At 40.1% G+C, this 16,751-nt stretch overlaps 1 protein-coding gene across 3 annotated transcripts in view; it reads right to left on the bottom strand.

Annotated features, from left to right (window-relative positions):
* The window catches only part of FAM120C (family with sequence similarity 120 member C), a 147,501-nt gene that overhangs the window by 65,665 nt on the left and 65,085 nt on the right, over window positions 1-16,751 (bottom strand). For all 3 annotated transcript variants that reach the window (XM_070291608.1, XM_070291610.1, XM_070291609.1), the window contains exons 5-9: window positions 4,684-4,783; window positions 4,024-4,100; window positions 3,295-3,575; window positions 2,230-2,503; window positions 1,428-1,599 (exon numbers count right to left, since the gene is read on the bottom strand). In XM_070291608.1, coding sequence (XP_070147709.1) covers window positions 1,428-1,599; window positions 2,230-2,503; window positions 3,295-3,575; window positions 4,024-4,100; window positions 4,684-4,783 — 904 coding nt within the window. The remainder of the gene's footprint in view (window positions 1-1,427; window positions 1,600-2,229; window positions 2,504-3,294; window positions 3,576-4,023; window positions 4,101-4,683; window positions 4,784-16,751) is intronic.

Here is a 16,751-nt window from a genome sequence, read left to right as displayed (position 1 = left end):
CAGGGAGGCCTGGCGTGCTGTGATTAATGGGGTCACAGAGAGTCGGACATGACTGAGCGACTGAACTGAACTGAACTGAAGAATGTTCAGGGAATTCCCTGGCAGTCCAGTGGTTAGTACTTGGTGCTTTCAATGCCAGGGGTCTGGATTCAGTCTCTGGTTGTGGAAATAAGATCTCACAAGCCAAGGAGTGTGGCTAAAAAATAAATAAACAGAAAGAAGAAAAACAATGTTCAAAACTGTTTGTCAAAGCATTTCTCTCTCATGGCTGCTCTGAAATCCTTAGCAGGTAATTTAATCAGTTGTGTTACAGTGATTTCATTTTCTATTGATAACACAAATGTATTGATTTTCTTTACTCAGTTTGAGATCTCAGTTTGAAATCTTTCTGGTTCTTGGTATAATGAGGGATTTTCAATTCAAACCTTGATATTTTGTGTATCATTTTAAGAGACTCTGGATCTTATTTAAATTTTGTGTTTTAGCAGGTCTTTTCTGTTAATACTCTGGTGGGTGAAGGAGGATGCTGTCTCTTTACTGGCAAGTGGGAGAAGAAGTCCTAGCTTCCCACCTGGTTATGTCTGTCACCTCTACAGCAGATGAAGGTCACATACTTTCTTATAGTATGGCAAAGGTAGAACTCCAGGTTCTTCTTTTGGCCTTTGTTGGTTGGGGCAAGAGTAGGTTATAGTTTTTCTATAGTGTTTGGCTGGAATAGAATGGTTGTTATCTAAACGCTCTCTGTATTGCTAGGTTGTTCCTTTGGGTACTTTGGCTATAGAAAACCAAAATACTTGGTTTTCTTGGTCTGTAGCTGTTGGCATTTCTGGGCTGTGATCTTGTCCTGTACCCAGCATGGGATATATAAAACACAGGGAAAACCCAGGGAACTTACTACTGCTTCATTCCTTGGAGCCCAAGGCCCTTAGCCAATCTGTCACCTCTTCACCTTCTAGAGCATCTTGTGCTTTCTAATATAGAATATCCTGAGCTTTTAGTTTTATTTAGCAGGAGGAATAGGTAAAAATACATCTACTCCATCTTCCCATAAGCAGAAATCTAGTTGGTTCTTTTGAATGTACTAATTTGACCATATTACTCTGGAGCTTAAAACATCTCAATGGCTCTAATTACCTACAAGATAAAATCTCAAAACAAAAACCACACTGAGGAGGAGAGACTAAATCAGATACATCTCCACATTCCCAAAGTTCAGCATGGATCTTATAAGTAACAGTTACTCTGAATGCTTAACGATTAAAGAATTTGGGCTTAAGTTAATGTATTTCCCACACCAATATGTATTCTGCTGAATTATGCACTTTCTCAAAGACTGTTCCACAGTCAAAAGTATGATGTTCTTGCATAGACATTTTTGTTCTGAGTCAAAGCTTTCAGAGAACTGTCAAAGCTAGAACCACATTTACCTTCTACAGGTAGCCGCCGCCGTATGGCCAGGCGTTCCATTTTCCGCTGTGTCTCTGCCAAACTGAAAAGAACCCCGTATACATATTGACGAGCTGACCGGAACAGGATGGCAGCTGGAGGAAGCTCCATGTTACACTCATCTTCAATACATACAGGAATCTTAATCTCACCCTAAAAAGAAAATGGTTCAGGACAAAGGAGAAAATGAGTTACCTCAAGGTTTGGAATTGAGCTGAGAAGAACAAGTAATGAACTGTAGCCTAGCTATTAAATTTTCTACTTTTATTTAGACAAAATTTCAGACTGAAAAGTTGTAAGAGCCCAGCTGAATATTAGACAGCTTAAAGCTAGTCCATTTTTAAAGTCTCTGCTATGATTAACTACAGCTGACTAAATGGGTAAAATTCATCTTAGACATTCTGCTGGGGAATGGATTTGTATGGTATGGCTAGAGGACGGGAATAGCTCAGGAGAAGTAGAGGGAGAGGTAAAGACCAAGGGTATAATGCCTCTTCTTAGAGTGTGTTCATCCCTAGATCACACTTTACAAACATGGTACATTGTCTTCTCCAAAAGCTTACAATTACCCTTCTCCTCTAGGCCTCATTTCCTGCACAGTCCCATCTTTTGCTGGTCTCACCTCCCTAGAGACCCTTGACACATGAAGGGCCATAGCACACTTGGTCTCCTTTGATCTCCTTTCAGATACAAAGATCAGACTTTTCTCTGGTAACCTACAGTCCTATGAAGTTGAAGTACAGTGTGGAGAGCAGGGAGGTAAGTGTCGATGTGTTCTCTCACCTTAGTGAGGACATGGTAGATATATGGGTACATAAGACCCCTTCGATGTCTGTGTTCAGCAACCCGCAAGACTTCTGGAGCTACTGGAGGTAAGGGTGGAATGGTGATGTCCATATGGTTCCTTGTAGACATAGACAGGAGAGATGGGATGTGGGGCTCACCATCACCCAGGCTGGCATTTGAAACTCCAGCATCAATGGGCTCTACCCAAGAACCTCTGTCACTGTTTGGATCCTCCCATCCAGGTTGCTGCTGAAGTGTTTCTGTAATGTGACTAAAAGGTTTAAAAAGATAAGTATGGAAGACAGAAAGGAGGTTAATAAAGATATTTCAACTCAAGATGTCTATTCTGATTACAAGGAATCTTACAAACCCTCTAGAAGCCAGGACACTGGGTTAGCACTAGATCTGATACCATTCCTCTCAGTGGCCATCACTATCTTCCTACCTTCTTTCTTCAGATATAAACCAAAGCAATCAGAAGTCATGGGCTCCATTCTGAGTCCTTTATACCTTACAAAAGTAATGTTTAAAGTCTGCTTATGTTCTAAGGAAATAACTACAATTAAAACCTCAAAGTAGCTCTGTCTTCCAGGAATAATCTGCTTGGAGGAATAATCTAAAAAAAATGTTATTATACAAAATCCCACTGTTTTGATCCTTAGAACCTTTTTTAGTTACCAAGCAATATAACTGCATACTCAACTGTTTTAATATTTCAACTCTATAAAACCTTGCAATTTTTAAAATGTTCAATCTACTCCTCTTCACAAACTGAGAGATGACAGACATGATACATACCACACCCCTACCAGGGTGTCCCTAGCCAGCTGCTATGCTGTCTTCTACCTCAGTGGCCTGGGTATCTGAAAATTATTACCTGTACAGGGTCCAAGTGATCATGAAGTGACAAAAACATAGAGTTTTCCTACTTCACTTAAGTGCAAAGAGTCACAGGAAAAAGCCAGGAACATACACTTTCCTACATTCCCTACCTAGGTTAAAAGTAAAAGAATAGAGATACTTCAGAAATCTATTTCCTGGGGTGCCTGTATAGCTACTTACTCAGAGCTGGCTCCTTCTGGCTCATCACCATCAGAGGAAGAGGAGTGGGAAGAGTCTGGTCCCAAAGGAGTTGAGGCTTTGGAAGTCAGGTAATTGGGAAACTGGGATGCAGAGGAATCATAAGAGATAGCCCAATTGGCAAAGGGGCTGTCCTGCAGCATGGAATCCTCAGAAAAAGCATGGGATTCCCCCAAAGCATGGGGGGAGAAGAGAAGAGAGGAGTTGGGTCCCACTGGGAATGGTGGTGGATATTTCATTTTCTGGGGCACGTGGTGAGAAAACTAAAGGACGAAACAGACACAAAAGCTATTTATTTAACATTTTACCAGGCTCCAAGATGGTTCCCCCAAAGGTTGTGACACAGTGGATGAGGCCAGTGGCTGGAATTGTTGGAACACAAAGAACATACTGAGAATAACAAGAAATAATTCTAACAGTGATGTATGGACAGAATCCTTCAAAGGCAGGACAATGGACCAATCTATGTCTCCTAGAGTCATTCTTTCAATATTAGCTAATCTACATTCACAATGACCTAATGGTTGCTGATTTGAATGTTTTCTTTAGAGTCTGCCAGCCTCAAGTTGAGAACGTGACATAGGTATATACAATCTTGACATTCTGATAATACTGAATCACCCGAACTCCTTAACTCAAGACTATAAAAATTGGGAAACAACCCTAGTCTAATGCTATCAAATGGTCTCAAGCTTCTTAAAAGATACTTACCATTGGCTTCCCAGCAGAGAGAGTGCCCATTTGATTTTGTGGAATGGGAGGATTTCCAAGGCGATTATTTCGAAAACCTGAAGCAAAGAGAAAGTGCTATCTCTTTTAGTCAATCCTAATAATTCTACTCTGTTACATTCTGGTAACCTCATATCACCTGAGAAATTATTATGAATATGAGTTATAATTTACTGAACAGCTACTATGAGCTACACTAAGAACCTCACATAAATTATTTCTCATGATAACAACTCTATTAAGGAGGTATCATGAGCCACATTTCATGTAAATGTGACTTGCAAAGATCACACAGTGAGTACATAACAGAGGTAGAATTCAAATTCAGGCCTGACCCCCACAGATGGGGCAATTTTGTGTATACCAGGCTACTACAGAGATTAGCACCATACAGAGATTAGCACCAGAAGAAGCCCAAGCTAAGGAAATGGCATTGGATCCCATCTATAAATTCAAGAAATGAGGGCCCTGTTTCATGTCACCTCTCTTATTACATGGAAATCAAAAGGCAAATGTCTATCAAATAAGAATAACTTCTATGAGGGTGCAATACAAATAAGTGATTCCACTCTGTCCCAGAAGTTCTGAGAGACTCAGTTTCTTCTACATAAAGAGCAGCCCGGGGTCAGATGGAAGCCTTACCTAGAAAGGAGGGCCCCACTGGCAGTGAAGAGAGTTTGGTTGTGACTGAATAGTACTCAACCGCTTTCTTGAATCGTTCTATTTTATCTTCTGTCCTGGACTGGATATAGGAATATCAGATGTTCAGAAGGAGAAATAACATGAGTGTGCCTTTTTCATGCAATTTATAATTTGAGATTCAAAATAGTGGCAGAAATCAAATGTTTAAAGAAACCCAAGACAGCAATTTTTTTTATGCTGCAGAAAAGGTTAGGTAGGGAGAGAGTATTATAGAACATTAAAGCTCAAATACTTAAAAAAATCATTTAAAAAGTTTACTTACATTTTGTGCTATTCTAAAATGCTTACATGATCATTAGAAAAATACATAAAGATAGAAAAAAACTAAATGGTACCATCACTCAAAGATATTTTGATGTTTCCTTCCACTGATTTTTAAAATTCATTTTTTGGGGGTTGAAGTACAGCTAGTCTATTTTGATACATTTCTGTAATGGTTTATGGAAAACCTCGAACAAACTTCGAGTTTTTGGCCAACCCAACATTTATTTTTTTTCTATAGTTGATACCATACTATATGTAAAATTTCATGTCTTGCTTTTATTATCGGAGAAGGCAATGGCACCCCACTCCAGTACTCTTGCCTGGAAAATCCCATGGATGGAGGAGCCTGGAGGCTGCAGTCCATGGGGTCGCTGAGGGTCGGACACGACTGAGCAACTTCATTTTCACTTTTCACTTTCATGCATTGGAGGAGGAAATGGCAACCCACTCCAGTGTACTTGCCTGGAGAATCCCAGGGATGGGGGAGCCTGGTGGGCTGCCGTTTATGGGGTTGCACAGAGTCAGACACGACTGAAGCAACTTAGCAGCAGCAGCTTTTAATATAGTACAAGATAATTTTGAATGGCTGAATATTTTATCATTGTAAGTGTATCATAAATTATTTAACTACTTCTCTAATGCCCAATGTTTCAGCTATTTCTCACAATATGGCTATTATAAGTTACACAACAAAGAACATATATGTACATAAAAGTTTTTTTGATTTCAAGTTATGTCCTTAGGAAAATGTCCCCAAAGTGGAATTACTGGTTCAAAAGGTATGAACATTACAACCAAAACCACTTAAACATACGGAAAATCCATAATGTGAAATCACTATATATCCTCCAGAAGGGTTAAAATTTAAGATTATAAATATCTAGACCTGGCAAGGATATGGAGTGACTTGAAGTCCAATACACTGCTTGTAGGAATATACATTGGTAGAGGTGAGAAAACCGTTTGGGAGTTTCTTATTATGCTAAACATATATTTGCCATATGGCACAGCAATCCTACTCTTAAATACTTATCCAGGAAAAATAAGTACATATGTCCACCAAAAATATAAACAAGAATTCTAACAATAGCTTTATTTAATAGCACCAAACTAGAAATAATTCTATTAACAGAAGAATGGATAAATTATGATATATACATATGATAAAAAAAAACTGTACAGTAATAAAGAACAAAGGACTGATACATGCAACAATGTGGACTAATCTCAGACAATAATGAGTGAAAGGAGAAACAGACAAAAGAGTACATATGCACAAGTGTACTCATCTCACATGCTAGTAAAGTAATGCTCAAAATTCTCCAAGCCAGGTTTTAATAGTACGTGAACCATGAACTTCTAGATGTTCAAGCTGGATTTAGAAAAGGCAGAGGAAGCAGAGATCAAATTGACAACATCTGTTGGATCATCAAAAAAGCAAGAGAGTTCCAGAAAAATATCTACGTCTGCTTTATTGACTATGACAAAGCCTTTGATTGTGTGGACCACATCAAACTCTGGAAAATTCTTCAAGTGATGGGAATACCAGACCACCTGACCTGCCTCTTGAGAAATCTGTATGCAGGTCAGGAAGCAATAGTTAGAACTGGACATGGAACAACAGACTGGTTCCAAATAGGAAAAGGAGTATGTCAAGGCTGTATATTGTCACCCTGCTTATTTAACTTAAATGCAGAGTACATCATGAGAAACGCTGGGCTGGAAGAAGCACAAGCTGGAATTAATCAGAGAAATTGGGAGAAATATCAATAACCTCAGATATGCAGATAACACCACCCTTATGGCAGAAAGTGAAGAAGAACTAAAGAGCCTCTTGATGAAAGTGAAAGAGGAGAGTGAAAAGGTTGGCTTGAAACTCAACATTCAGAAAACTAAGATCATGGCATCTGGTCCCATTACTTCATGGGAAATAGATGGGCAAACAGTGGAAACAGTGTTAGACTTTATTTTCTTGGGCTCCCAAATCACCACAGATGGTGACTACAGCCATGATATTAAAGGACGCTTGCTCTCTGGAAGAAAAGTTATGATCAGCCTAGATGGCATATTATAAAGCAGAGACATTACTTTGCCAACAAAGGTCCGTCTAGTCAAAGCTATGGTTTTTCCAGTGGTCATGTATGGATGTGACAATTGGACTATAAAGAAAGCTGAGCACTGAAGAATTGATGCTTTTAAACTGTGGTGTTGGAGAAGACTCTTGAGAGTCCCTTGGACTGCAAGGAGATCCAACCAGTCCATCCTAAAGGAGATCAGCCCTGAGTGTTCACTGGAAGGACTGAGGTTGAAGCTGAAACTCCAATACTTTGGCCACCTGATGTGAAGATCAGACTCATTGGAAAAGACCCTGATGCTGGGAAAGATTGAACGCAGGAGGAGAAGGGGATGACAGAGGATGCAATGGTTAGATGGCATCACTGACTCAATGGGCATGACTTTGAGTAAACTCTGGGAGTTGGCAGTGGACAGGGAGGCCTGGCGTGCTGTAGTACATAGGGTTGCAAAGAGTCGGAAATGACTGAGCGACTGAATTGACTGAACTGAAACTCCAAGAAGAAGTGAAATTTGGGCTTCCCAGGTGGGACAAGTGGTAAAGAACCTGCCTGCCAATGCAGGAAACATAAGAGACCTGGGTTCCATCCCTTGGTCGGGAAGATCTCCTGGAGGAGGGCATGGTAATCCACTCCAGTATTCTTGCCTGGAGAATCTAATGGACAGAGGAGCCTGGCAGGCTATAGTCCACAGGGTCGCACAGAGTCAGACACTACTGAAGCGACTTAGCACACATGCACAGAAGTGAAACTTACTTATGGCAATAGAAAATACCACTTATCTCTGTGGGGTTGGGGATGATTGAGAAGGGGGTTTTCCAATGTAATTTTAAAATCCTCTTGAATATAATTTATGACCTTTAATATTTCATCAAATAGAATGTAAGATATTAAAGTCATTTCTAATTATAAATAATGTTCAAATAAGCATATTTTTACATGTTTCTTGGGTCATTTCATAGGAGATATTTTTAGAAGTGGAATTACTAGGTTAAAGGATATAGTCATTTTCATAGACTCTTGTCACATGATATAAACCTCTTTCAGAAGCAGATGTCTCAAGTTATACTCTCATCATCAATGCATGTGTGCTAAGTAACAGAGAAGCCTGGTGGGCTACAGTCCATGGGGTTGCAAACAGTTGGAGATGACTAAGCGACTAAACCACCAGGGACACAAATACAGATATTGATATCCAGGTCATCTAGCCTCACTTTAGATACACAAGCCATACACAGAACTTTCCTTAATATCTCTACCTCTGTACCCTCATCCCTTCCCCAAAGTGACCAATATAACCAGTTTGGTATGTGTCCTGTCATAACTTTTGCTGGTTATACATACACACATATATGTACATAAATACAGTTTTTTTTCACATAAGTGGAATTGTATATTGTTTTTCAAATTGCCTTTTGCACTTAACAGTATGTTTTATAAATTATTATGTGTCAGTAAGTATACATCTATGACCCAATACCCTGAAAATACTGAATTACATGTACTTCCCTCACTGTCCCACCCTGCTCTGTTTCCCGAAAGCTAAACATTTACTTTTCCTTCAAGGGGCACCAATTCTATGAAATCTTTCATTCTATGAAAACTTTATTGTTTTTTCCTTTGTTCTACTTATTTGCTTCAACCTTCCCCATTAACCTCATGTTCTATGAGGACAAAGAATGGTTTACTCATATTTACATTCTGCTAACATGGGAAGTTAGTAAACATAGAAGTTTAATCAATATTTTACATATGATCATATTTAATTAAGCCCTACCATTTTCTTTTTGATTTACATATTTATTTTTTAATTACTTTTTTTGGCTGCACTGGTCTTCATTGCTGCATGGATATTCTCTAGTTGTGGAGTGCAAGTTTCTCATTGTGGTGACTAATCTTGTTGCAGAGCACAGGCTCTAGGGTGCAAAGGTTTCAGTAGTTGTGGCACATGGGCTTAGTTGCCCTGTGGTATGTGGAATCTTCCTGGACCAGGGATTGAACTCATGTCCCCTGTGTTAGCAGGTGTATTCTTAATCACTGGACCACCATGGAAGCCCCTAACCTTTTCATTAATAGATCCACAGAGGACACAAGTAGCAGAGTAGAAATTCATAATTTGATGCTGTTACTTAGCAGATTTTGTATGTTTGTTTAAAAGAGTTCTGATAATTCTATAACTGTTTAAAATATTCGTGAAAATTATATAGCAACAATGAAGAATGGTTTAAGACATAATGTTAAGTGGAAAAAGCAAGTTAAAGGTGACTACACTGAGCTGACTACCACACCAAACATATAAAGAGGACTAGGAAATACTATAAAACATTTAGGATGGAATTAGAAGCAAAGTCACTATTAAACAATTTTGTTTTGTTTAGTCAAAGGGGGATTCTTGTCATTAAGCTACAAAGGCAAGCAAAAGCTATAACATTAAAAATATTCAACACTCAACTGAATATGTACAAAATTTTTCCTCCATTTACAAACAATGGAATATTGTTGTTGTTGAGTCTCTTAAGTCATGTCTGAGTCTGCAATCCCATGCACTGCAGCATGCCAGGTTCCTCTGTCCTATACTCTCTCCGTGAGTTTGCTCAAATTCATGTCCACTGAGTTGCTGATGCTATCTAACCATCTCATCCTCTGCTACCTTCGTCTCCTTTTGCCTTCAATCTTTTCCAGCATCAGGGTCTTTTCCAATGAGTCGTCTCTTTGCATCAGGTTTCAGTAACACTCCTTCCAATGAATAATCAGGGTTGATTTCCTTTCAGATTGACAGGTTTGATCTCCTTGCAGTCCAAGGAACTCTCAAGAGTATTCTCCAACACCACAATTCAAAAGCATCAATTCTTCAGTACTCAGCTTTATTTGTGGTCCAACTCTCACATCCGTATATGACTACTGGAAACATAGCTTTGACTATACAGACCTTTGTCTACAAAGTGATGTCTCCGCTTTTTAATTTGCTGTCTAGGAGCAAGCTTCCTTTGCTTCCAAGGAGCAAGCATCTTTTAATTTCATGGCTGCAATCACTGTCCATAGTGATTTTGGAGCCCAAGAAAATAAAATCTGTCACTGCTTCCACTTTTCCCCCTTATATTTGCCATGAAGTGATGGGACCAGATACCATGATCTTAGTTCTTTAATGCTGAGTTTCAAGACAGTTTTTTCACTCTCCTCTTTCACCCTCATCAAGAGGTTCTTCAGTTCCTCTTCACCTTCTGCCACTGTAGTTGTATCATCTGTATATCTGAGGTTATTGATATTTCTCCCAGCAATTTTGGTTCCAGCTTATGATTCATCCAGCCCACATTTTGCATGATGCACTCTGCATATAATTAAATAAGCAGAGTGATAATATATAGCCTTGTTGTACTCCTTTCCCAATTTTGAACCAGTCAGTTGTTCCATGTCTGTTTCTAACTGTTGCTTCTTGCTTTCTTAGTCGCTCAGTCAGGTCCAACTTTGAACTGGCTGTAGCCTGCCAGGCTCCTCTGTCCATGAGATTTTTCAGGCAAGAACATTGGAGTGGGTGCCATTTCCTCCTCCAGGGGATCTTCCCTACCCAGCGATCGAACCCGTGTCTCTTACCTGCATACAAATTTTTCAGGAGACAGGTAAGGTCATCTGGTACTTTCATCTCTTTAAGAATTTTCCAGTTTGTTGTGATCTACATAGTCAAAGGCTTTAGCATAGTCAGTGAAGAGGAAGTAGATTTTTTTTCCTGGAACTTCTTTGCTCTCTCCATGATCCAATGAATGTTGGCAATTTGATCTCTGGTTCCTCTCCCTCTTCGGAAGCCAGCTTATACATGTGGAAGTTATTGGTTCCTGTACTGTTGAAGCCTGCTACTGCTGCTGCTAAGTTGCGTCAGTTGTGTCCGACTCTGTGCGACCCCATAGACGGAAGCCCACCAGGCTCCTCCGTCCCTGGGATTCTCCAGGCAAGAACACTGGAATGGGTTGCCATTTCCTTCTCCAATGTAGGAAAGTGAAAAGTGAAAGTGAAGTCGCTCAGTCGTGCCCGACTCCTCGCAACCCCATGGACTGCAGCCTACCAGGCTCCTCCGTCCATGGGATTTTCCAGGCTAGCTTGAAGGATTTTAAGTATTACCTTGCTAGCATGTGAAATGAGCATGACTGTATGGTAGTTTGAACACTCTTTGGCATTGCCTTTCTTTGGGATTGGAATGAAACTGACATTTCCAGTCCTATGGGCACAGCTGAGTTTTCCAAATTTGCTGGCACATTGAGTACAGCACTTTAAATAGCATCATCTTTTACGATTTTAAACAGCTTAGCTGGAATTTCGTTACCTCCACTAGCTTTGTTCACAATAATGCTTCCTAAAGTCTACTTGACTTCATATTCCAGGATGTCTGGTTCTAGGTGAGTGACCACACCATCGTGATTATCCAGGTCATTAAGACCTTTTTTTTTTATTTTATTTTTTTATTTTTAGTTTTTTATTTTTTAAATTTTAAAATCTTTAATTCTTACATGCATTCCCAAACATGAACCCCCCTCCCACCTCCCTCCCCATAACATCTTTCTGGGTCATCCCCATGCACCAGCCCCAAGCATGCTGCATCCTGCGTCAGAGACCTTTTTTTGTATAGTTGTTTTGTGTATTCTTTCCACCTCTTAATCTGTTAAGTCCTTGCCGTTTCTGTCCTTTATCATGGCCATCCTTGCATGAAATATTCCCTCAATACCTCCAATTTTCTTGAAGAGATCTCTAGTCTTTCCTATTCTGTTGTTTTCCTCTATTTCTTTGCATTGTTCATTTAAGAAGGTCTTATCTCTCCCTGCTATTCTCTGGAGCTCTGCATTCAGATGGATATATCTTTCCCTTTCTCCCTTGCCTATCACATCACTTCTTTCCTCAGGTATTTATAAAGTCTCCTCAGACAACCACTTTGCCTTCTTGCATTTCCTTTTCTTTGAGATGCTTTTGGTCACTGACTCCTGTGAAACATTATGAACCTCCATCCATAGTTCTTCAGGCATTCTGTCTACCAGATTTAATCCCTTGAATCTATTCATCACCTCCACTGTATAAGGAATTTGATTTAGGTCATACCTGAATGGGCCTAGTGGTTTTCCCTACTCTCTTGAAATTAAGTCTGAATTTTGCAATAAGGAGCTCATGATCTGAGCCACAGTCATTTCCAGGCTTTGTTTTTGCTGACTGTATAGACTTTCTCCATCTTTAGCTGCAAAGAACATAATCAGTCTGATTTTGGTTTTGACCACCTCATGATGTCCACATGCAGAGTCTCCTGGGTTGCTGGAAAAGGATGTTTGCTATGACTATCATCTTCTGGTGTCAGATCTTTTTGTCTTTTCATATTGTTCATGGAGTTCTCCAAGCACGAATACTGGAGTGGGTGGACATTTCCTCATCCAGTGGAACACGTCAATCTTGGGTGGCTGTGCACAGCAAGGCTCACAGCTTCACTGAGTTACACAAGCCCCTCTGCCATTACAAGGCTGTGATTCATGAAAGGGACAACAGAATATTATTCAATGTTAAAAAGGAAGGATATTCTGATATATCCTACAACATGGAAAAACCTTAAGTACATTATACTAAGTGAAATAAGCCCATTGCAAATACAAATGCATATGCAAGCACACTCAGTCATGTCCGACTATTTGCAACCCCATGGACTGTAGCCCTATCAGGCTCCTCTGTCCATCCAGGCAAGAATACTGGAGTGGGTTGCCATTCCCTTCTCCAGGAGATCTTCCTCTCCCAGGGATTGAAGCTGTGTCTCTTGACCCTATTGCACTGAAGGCAGATTCTTCACTGCTAAGCCACTGGGAATTTCCTATATATAGTATAATTCCACTTATATGAAGTATGTAAAGTAGTCAAAATCAGAGATCAAAAGTAGAATAGGCTGAGAGGGAGGAGAGAATGGGGACTTATCTTTTAATGGTTGTAGATTTTCAGTTTTACAAGATAATAAGAATTATAGGGATGAATGATGGTGATGGTTACATAATATTATGAATGTATTAATACCACTGAACATATATTTACAACGTTTAAGATGGTAAATTTTATATGCATTTTTATCACAATAAAAAATCAGCAGGAAAACGTATTCTCCATTTAAACAGTATTCCCTGCTTAAAAAATACTAGGATCTCTCTCTAACGAACATGGCAATTTCTTGTTTTGTGGGTCAATCCCTTCCTAATTGTCTCATGCAAACAGCTGAAGTGAAGTCGCTCAGTCGTGTCCAACTCTTGGCGACCCCATGGACTGTAGCCCATGGGATTCTCCAGGCAAGAATACTGGAATGGGTTGCCATTTCCTTCTCCAGGGGAATCTTCCCGACCCAGGGATTGAACCCAGGTCTCCCGCATTGCAAGCAGACGATTTAACCTCTAAGCCACCAGGGAAGACGCAAACAGCTGAAAGTGCAATGCAAATTAACAAAGTGACTGGGTAAATCTGTCATAAAGTCAGGATTTCCCAAAGTAAAGAGACACAATGGAAGATGCCTCACATTATGCTAGAAGCCACAGACCAATGAGGATCTGTTACAGTTAGTTTTCAACAATGATGTAAGAGAGAATTATGAAAGATCATGGCAGGAAACGCACTTGAAAAAAGAATGATTTGAATATCAAAAGAATATAAATCTTTTAAGAAAATATAACCCAAGTACACTTTTTATTAAAACAAACACTGCACTTAAACTGTGCTAGAAAGTTAAACGTGACCTAGTGGCTATGAGAGCTATCAGAAAATTTTGTTTGCAAAACTTATTCTTCATTCATATAAAATTTTTTTAGCTGTTGTTCAGTTATTCAGTCACGACCAACTTTCTGCGACCCCATGGACTGCAGAACACTAGGCTCCTCTCTCTTTCACCATCTCCCGGAGCTTGCTCAAACTCATGTCCACTGAGTCGGTGATGCCATACAACCATCTCATCCTCTGTCGTCCCCTTCTCCTCCCACCTTCAATCTTTCTCAGCATCAGAGTCTTTTCCAATGAGTCAGTTTGCCTCATCAGGTGGCCAAAGTATCAGAGGTTCAGCATCAGGCCTTCCAAAGAATATTCAGGACTGATTTCCTTTAGGATGGACTGGTTGGACCTCCTTGCAGTCCAAGAGACTCTCGAGAGTCTTCTCCAGTACCATAGTTCAAAAGCATCAATTCTTTGGCGCTCAGCTTTCTTTATACTGCAACTCTCACATCCATACATGATCACTGGAAAAACCATAGTTTTGAATACATGGACCTTTGCTGACAAAGGCATGTCTCTGCTTTTTAATATGCTGTCTAGGTTGGTCATAACTTTTCTTCCAAGGAGCTACTGTCTTCTAATTTAATGGCTGCAGTCACCATCTGTGGTGATTTTGGAGCCCCACAAAATAAAGTCTGTCACTGTATCCACTGTTTCTCCATCTATTTGCCATGAAGTGATGGGAACAGATGCCACGATCTTAAGTGTTCTGAATGTTGAGTTTAAAGCCAACTTTTTCACTCTCTTCTTTCACTTCCATCAAGAGGCACTTTAGTTCTTCTTCACTTTTTGCCATAAGGGTGGTGTTATCTGCATATCTGAGGCTATTGATATTTCTGTTGGTAATCTTGATTACAGCTTGTGCTTCATCCAGCCCAACGTTTCTCATGATGTGCCCTGCATATAAGTTAAATAAGCAGGGTGACAATATACAGCCTTGACGTACTCCTTTCCTGATTTGGAACCAGTCTGTTGTTCCATGTCCAGTTCTAACTGAGGCATCTTGACCTGCACAAATTTCTCAGGAGGCAGGTCAGGTGGTCTGGTATTCCCATCCCTTTAGGAATTTTCCACAGTTTCTTGTGATCCACACAGTCAAAGGCTTTGGCATAGTCAATAAAGCAGAAGTAGATGTTTTTCTGGAACTCTCTTGCTTTTTTGATGATCCAAAGGATGTTGGCAATCTGACCTCTGGTTCCTTTGACTTTTGTTGAATATCTGGAAGTTCACAGTTCATGTGCTGTTAAGGTCTGGCTTGGAGAATTTAGAGCATTACTTTACTAGCATGTGAGACGAGTGCAATTGTACAGCAGTCTGAGCATTCTTTGGCATTGCCTTTCTTTGGGACTGGAATGAAAACTGATGTTTTCAAGTCCTATGGCCACTGTGGAGCTTTCCAAATTTGCTGGCATATTGAGTACAGCACTTTCACAGCATCATCTTTTAGGATTTGAAATAGCTCAACTGGAATTCCATCACCTCCACCAGCTCTGTTTGTAGCGATGCTTCCTAAGGCCCACTTGACTTTGCATTCCAGGATGTCTGGCTATAGGTGAGTGATCACAGCATCGTGATTATCTGGATCATGAAGATCTTTTCTGTATAGTTCTTCTGTGTATTCTTGCCACCTCTTCTTAATACTTTCTGCTTCTGTTAGGTCCATACCATTTATGTCCTTTATTGTACCCATCTTTGCATGAAATGTTCCCTTGGTATCTCTAGTTTTTAAGAAGAGACCTCTAGTCTTTCCTATTCCATTGTTTCCCACTATTTCTTTGCATCGATCACTGAGGAAGGCTTTCTTATCTCTCCTTGTTATTCTGTGGAACTCTGCATTCAGATGGGCATATCTTTCCTTTTCTCTTTTGCCTTTTGCTATTTGTAAGGCCTCCTCAGACAACCATTTTGCTTGTTTGCATTTCTTTTTCCTGGGGATGGCCTTGATCACAGCCTCCTATACAATGTCATGAATCTCTGTCCATAGTTCTTCAGGCACTCTGTCTATCAGAAAGAATCTCTTGCATATATATTTGTCACTTCCACTGTATTGTTCTAAGGGATTACTGAAAGAGATGGGAATACCAGACCACCTGACCTGCCTCATGAGAAACCTATATGCAGGTCAGGAAGCAACAGTTAGAACTGGACATGGAACAACAGACTGGTTCCAAATAGGAAAAGGAGTACGTCGAGGCTGTATATTGTCACCCTGCTTATTTAACTTATTTCCAGAGTACATCATGAGAAATGCAGGGCTGGAAGAGGCACAAGCTGGAATCAAGATTGCTGGGAGAAATATCAATAACCTCAGATATGCAGATGACACTACCCTTATGGCAGAAAGTGAAGAAGAACTAAAAAGCCTCTTGATGAAAGTGAAAGAGGAGTGTGAAAAAGTTGGCTTAAAGCTCAACATTCAGAAAACGAAGATCATGGCATCTGGTTCCATCACTTCATGGGAAATAGATGGGGAAACAGTGTCAAGACTTTATTTTTGGGGGGCTCCAGAACAACTGTAGATGGTGATTGCAGCCATGAAATTAAAAGATGCTTATTCCTTGTAAGGAAAGTTATGATCAATCTAGATAGCATATTAAAAAGCAGAGACATTACTTTGCCAACTAAGGTCCATCTAGTCAAGGCTATGGTTTTTCCAGTAGTCATGTATGGATGTGAGAGGTGGACTGTGAAGAAAGCTGAGCACCAAAGAATTGATGCTTTTGAATTGTGGTGTTGGAGAAGATTCTTGAGAGTCCCTTGGACTGCAAGGAGATCCAACCAGTCCATTCTAAAGGTGATCAGTCGTGGGTGTTCACTGGAAGGACTGATGCTGAGGCTGAAACTCCAATACTTCGGCCACCTGATGTGGAAAACTAACTCATTTGAAAAGACCCAGATGCTGGGAAA

The sequence above is a fragment of the Ovis canadensis genome, chromosome X (assembly GCF_042477335.2).
Source record: "Ovis canadensis isolate MfBH-ARS-UI-01 breed Bighorn chromosome X, ARS-UI_OviCan_v2, whole genome shotgun sequence".
NCBI classification, from domain to species: Eukaryota; Metazoa; Chordata; class Mammalia; order Artiodactyla; family Bovidae; genus Ovis; species Ovis canadensis.
This window is presented reverse-complemented; position numbering and strand designations above follow the sequence as displayed.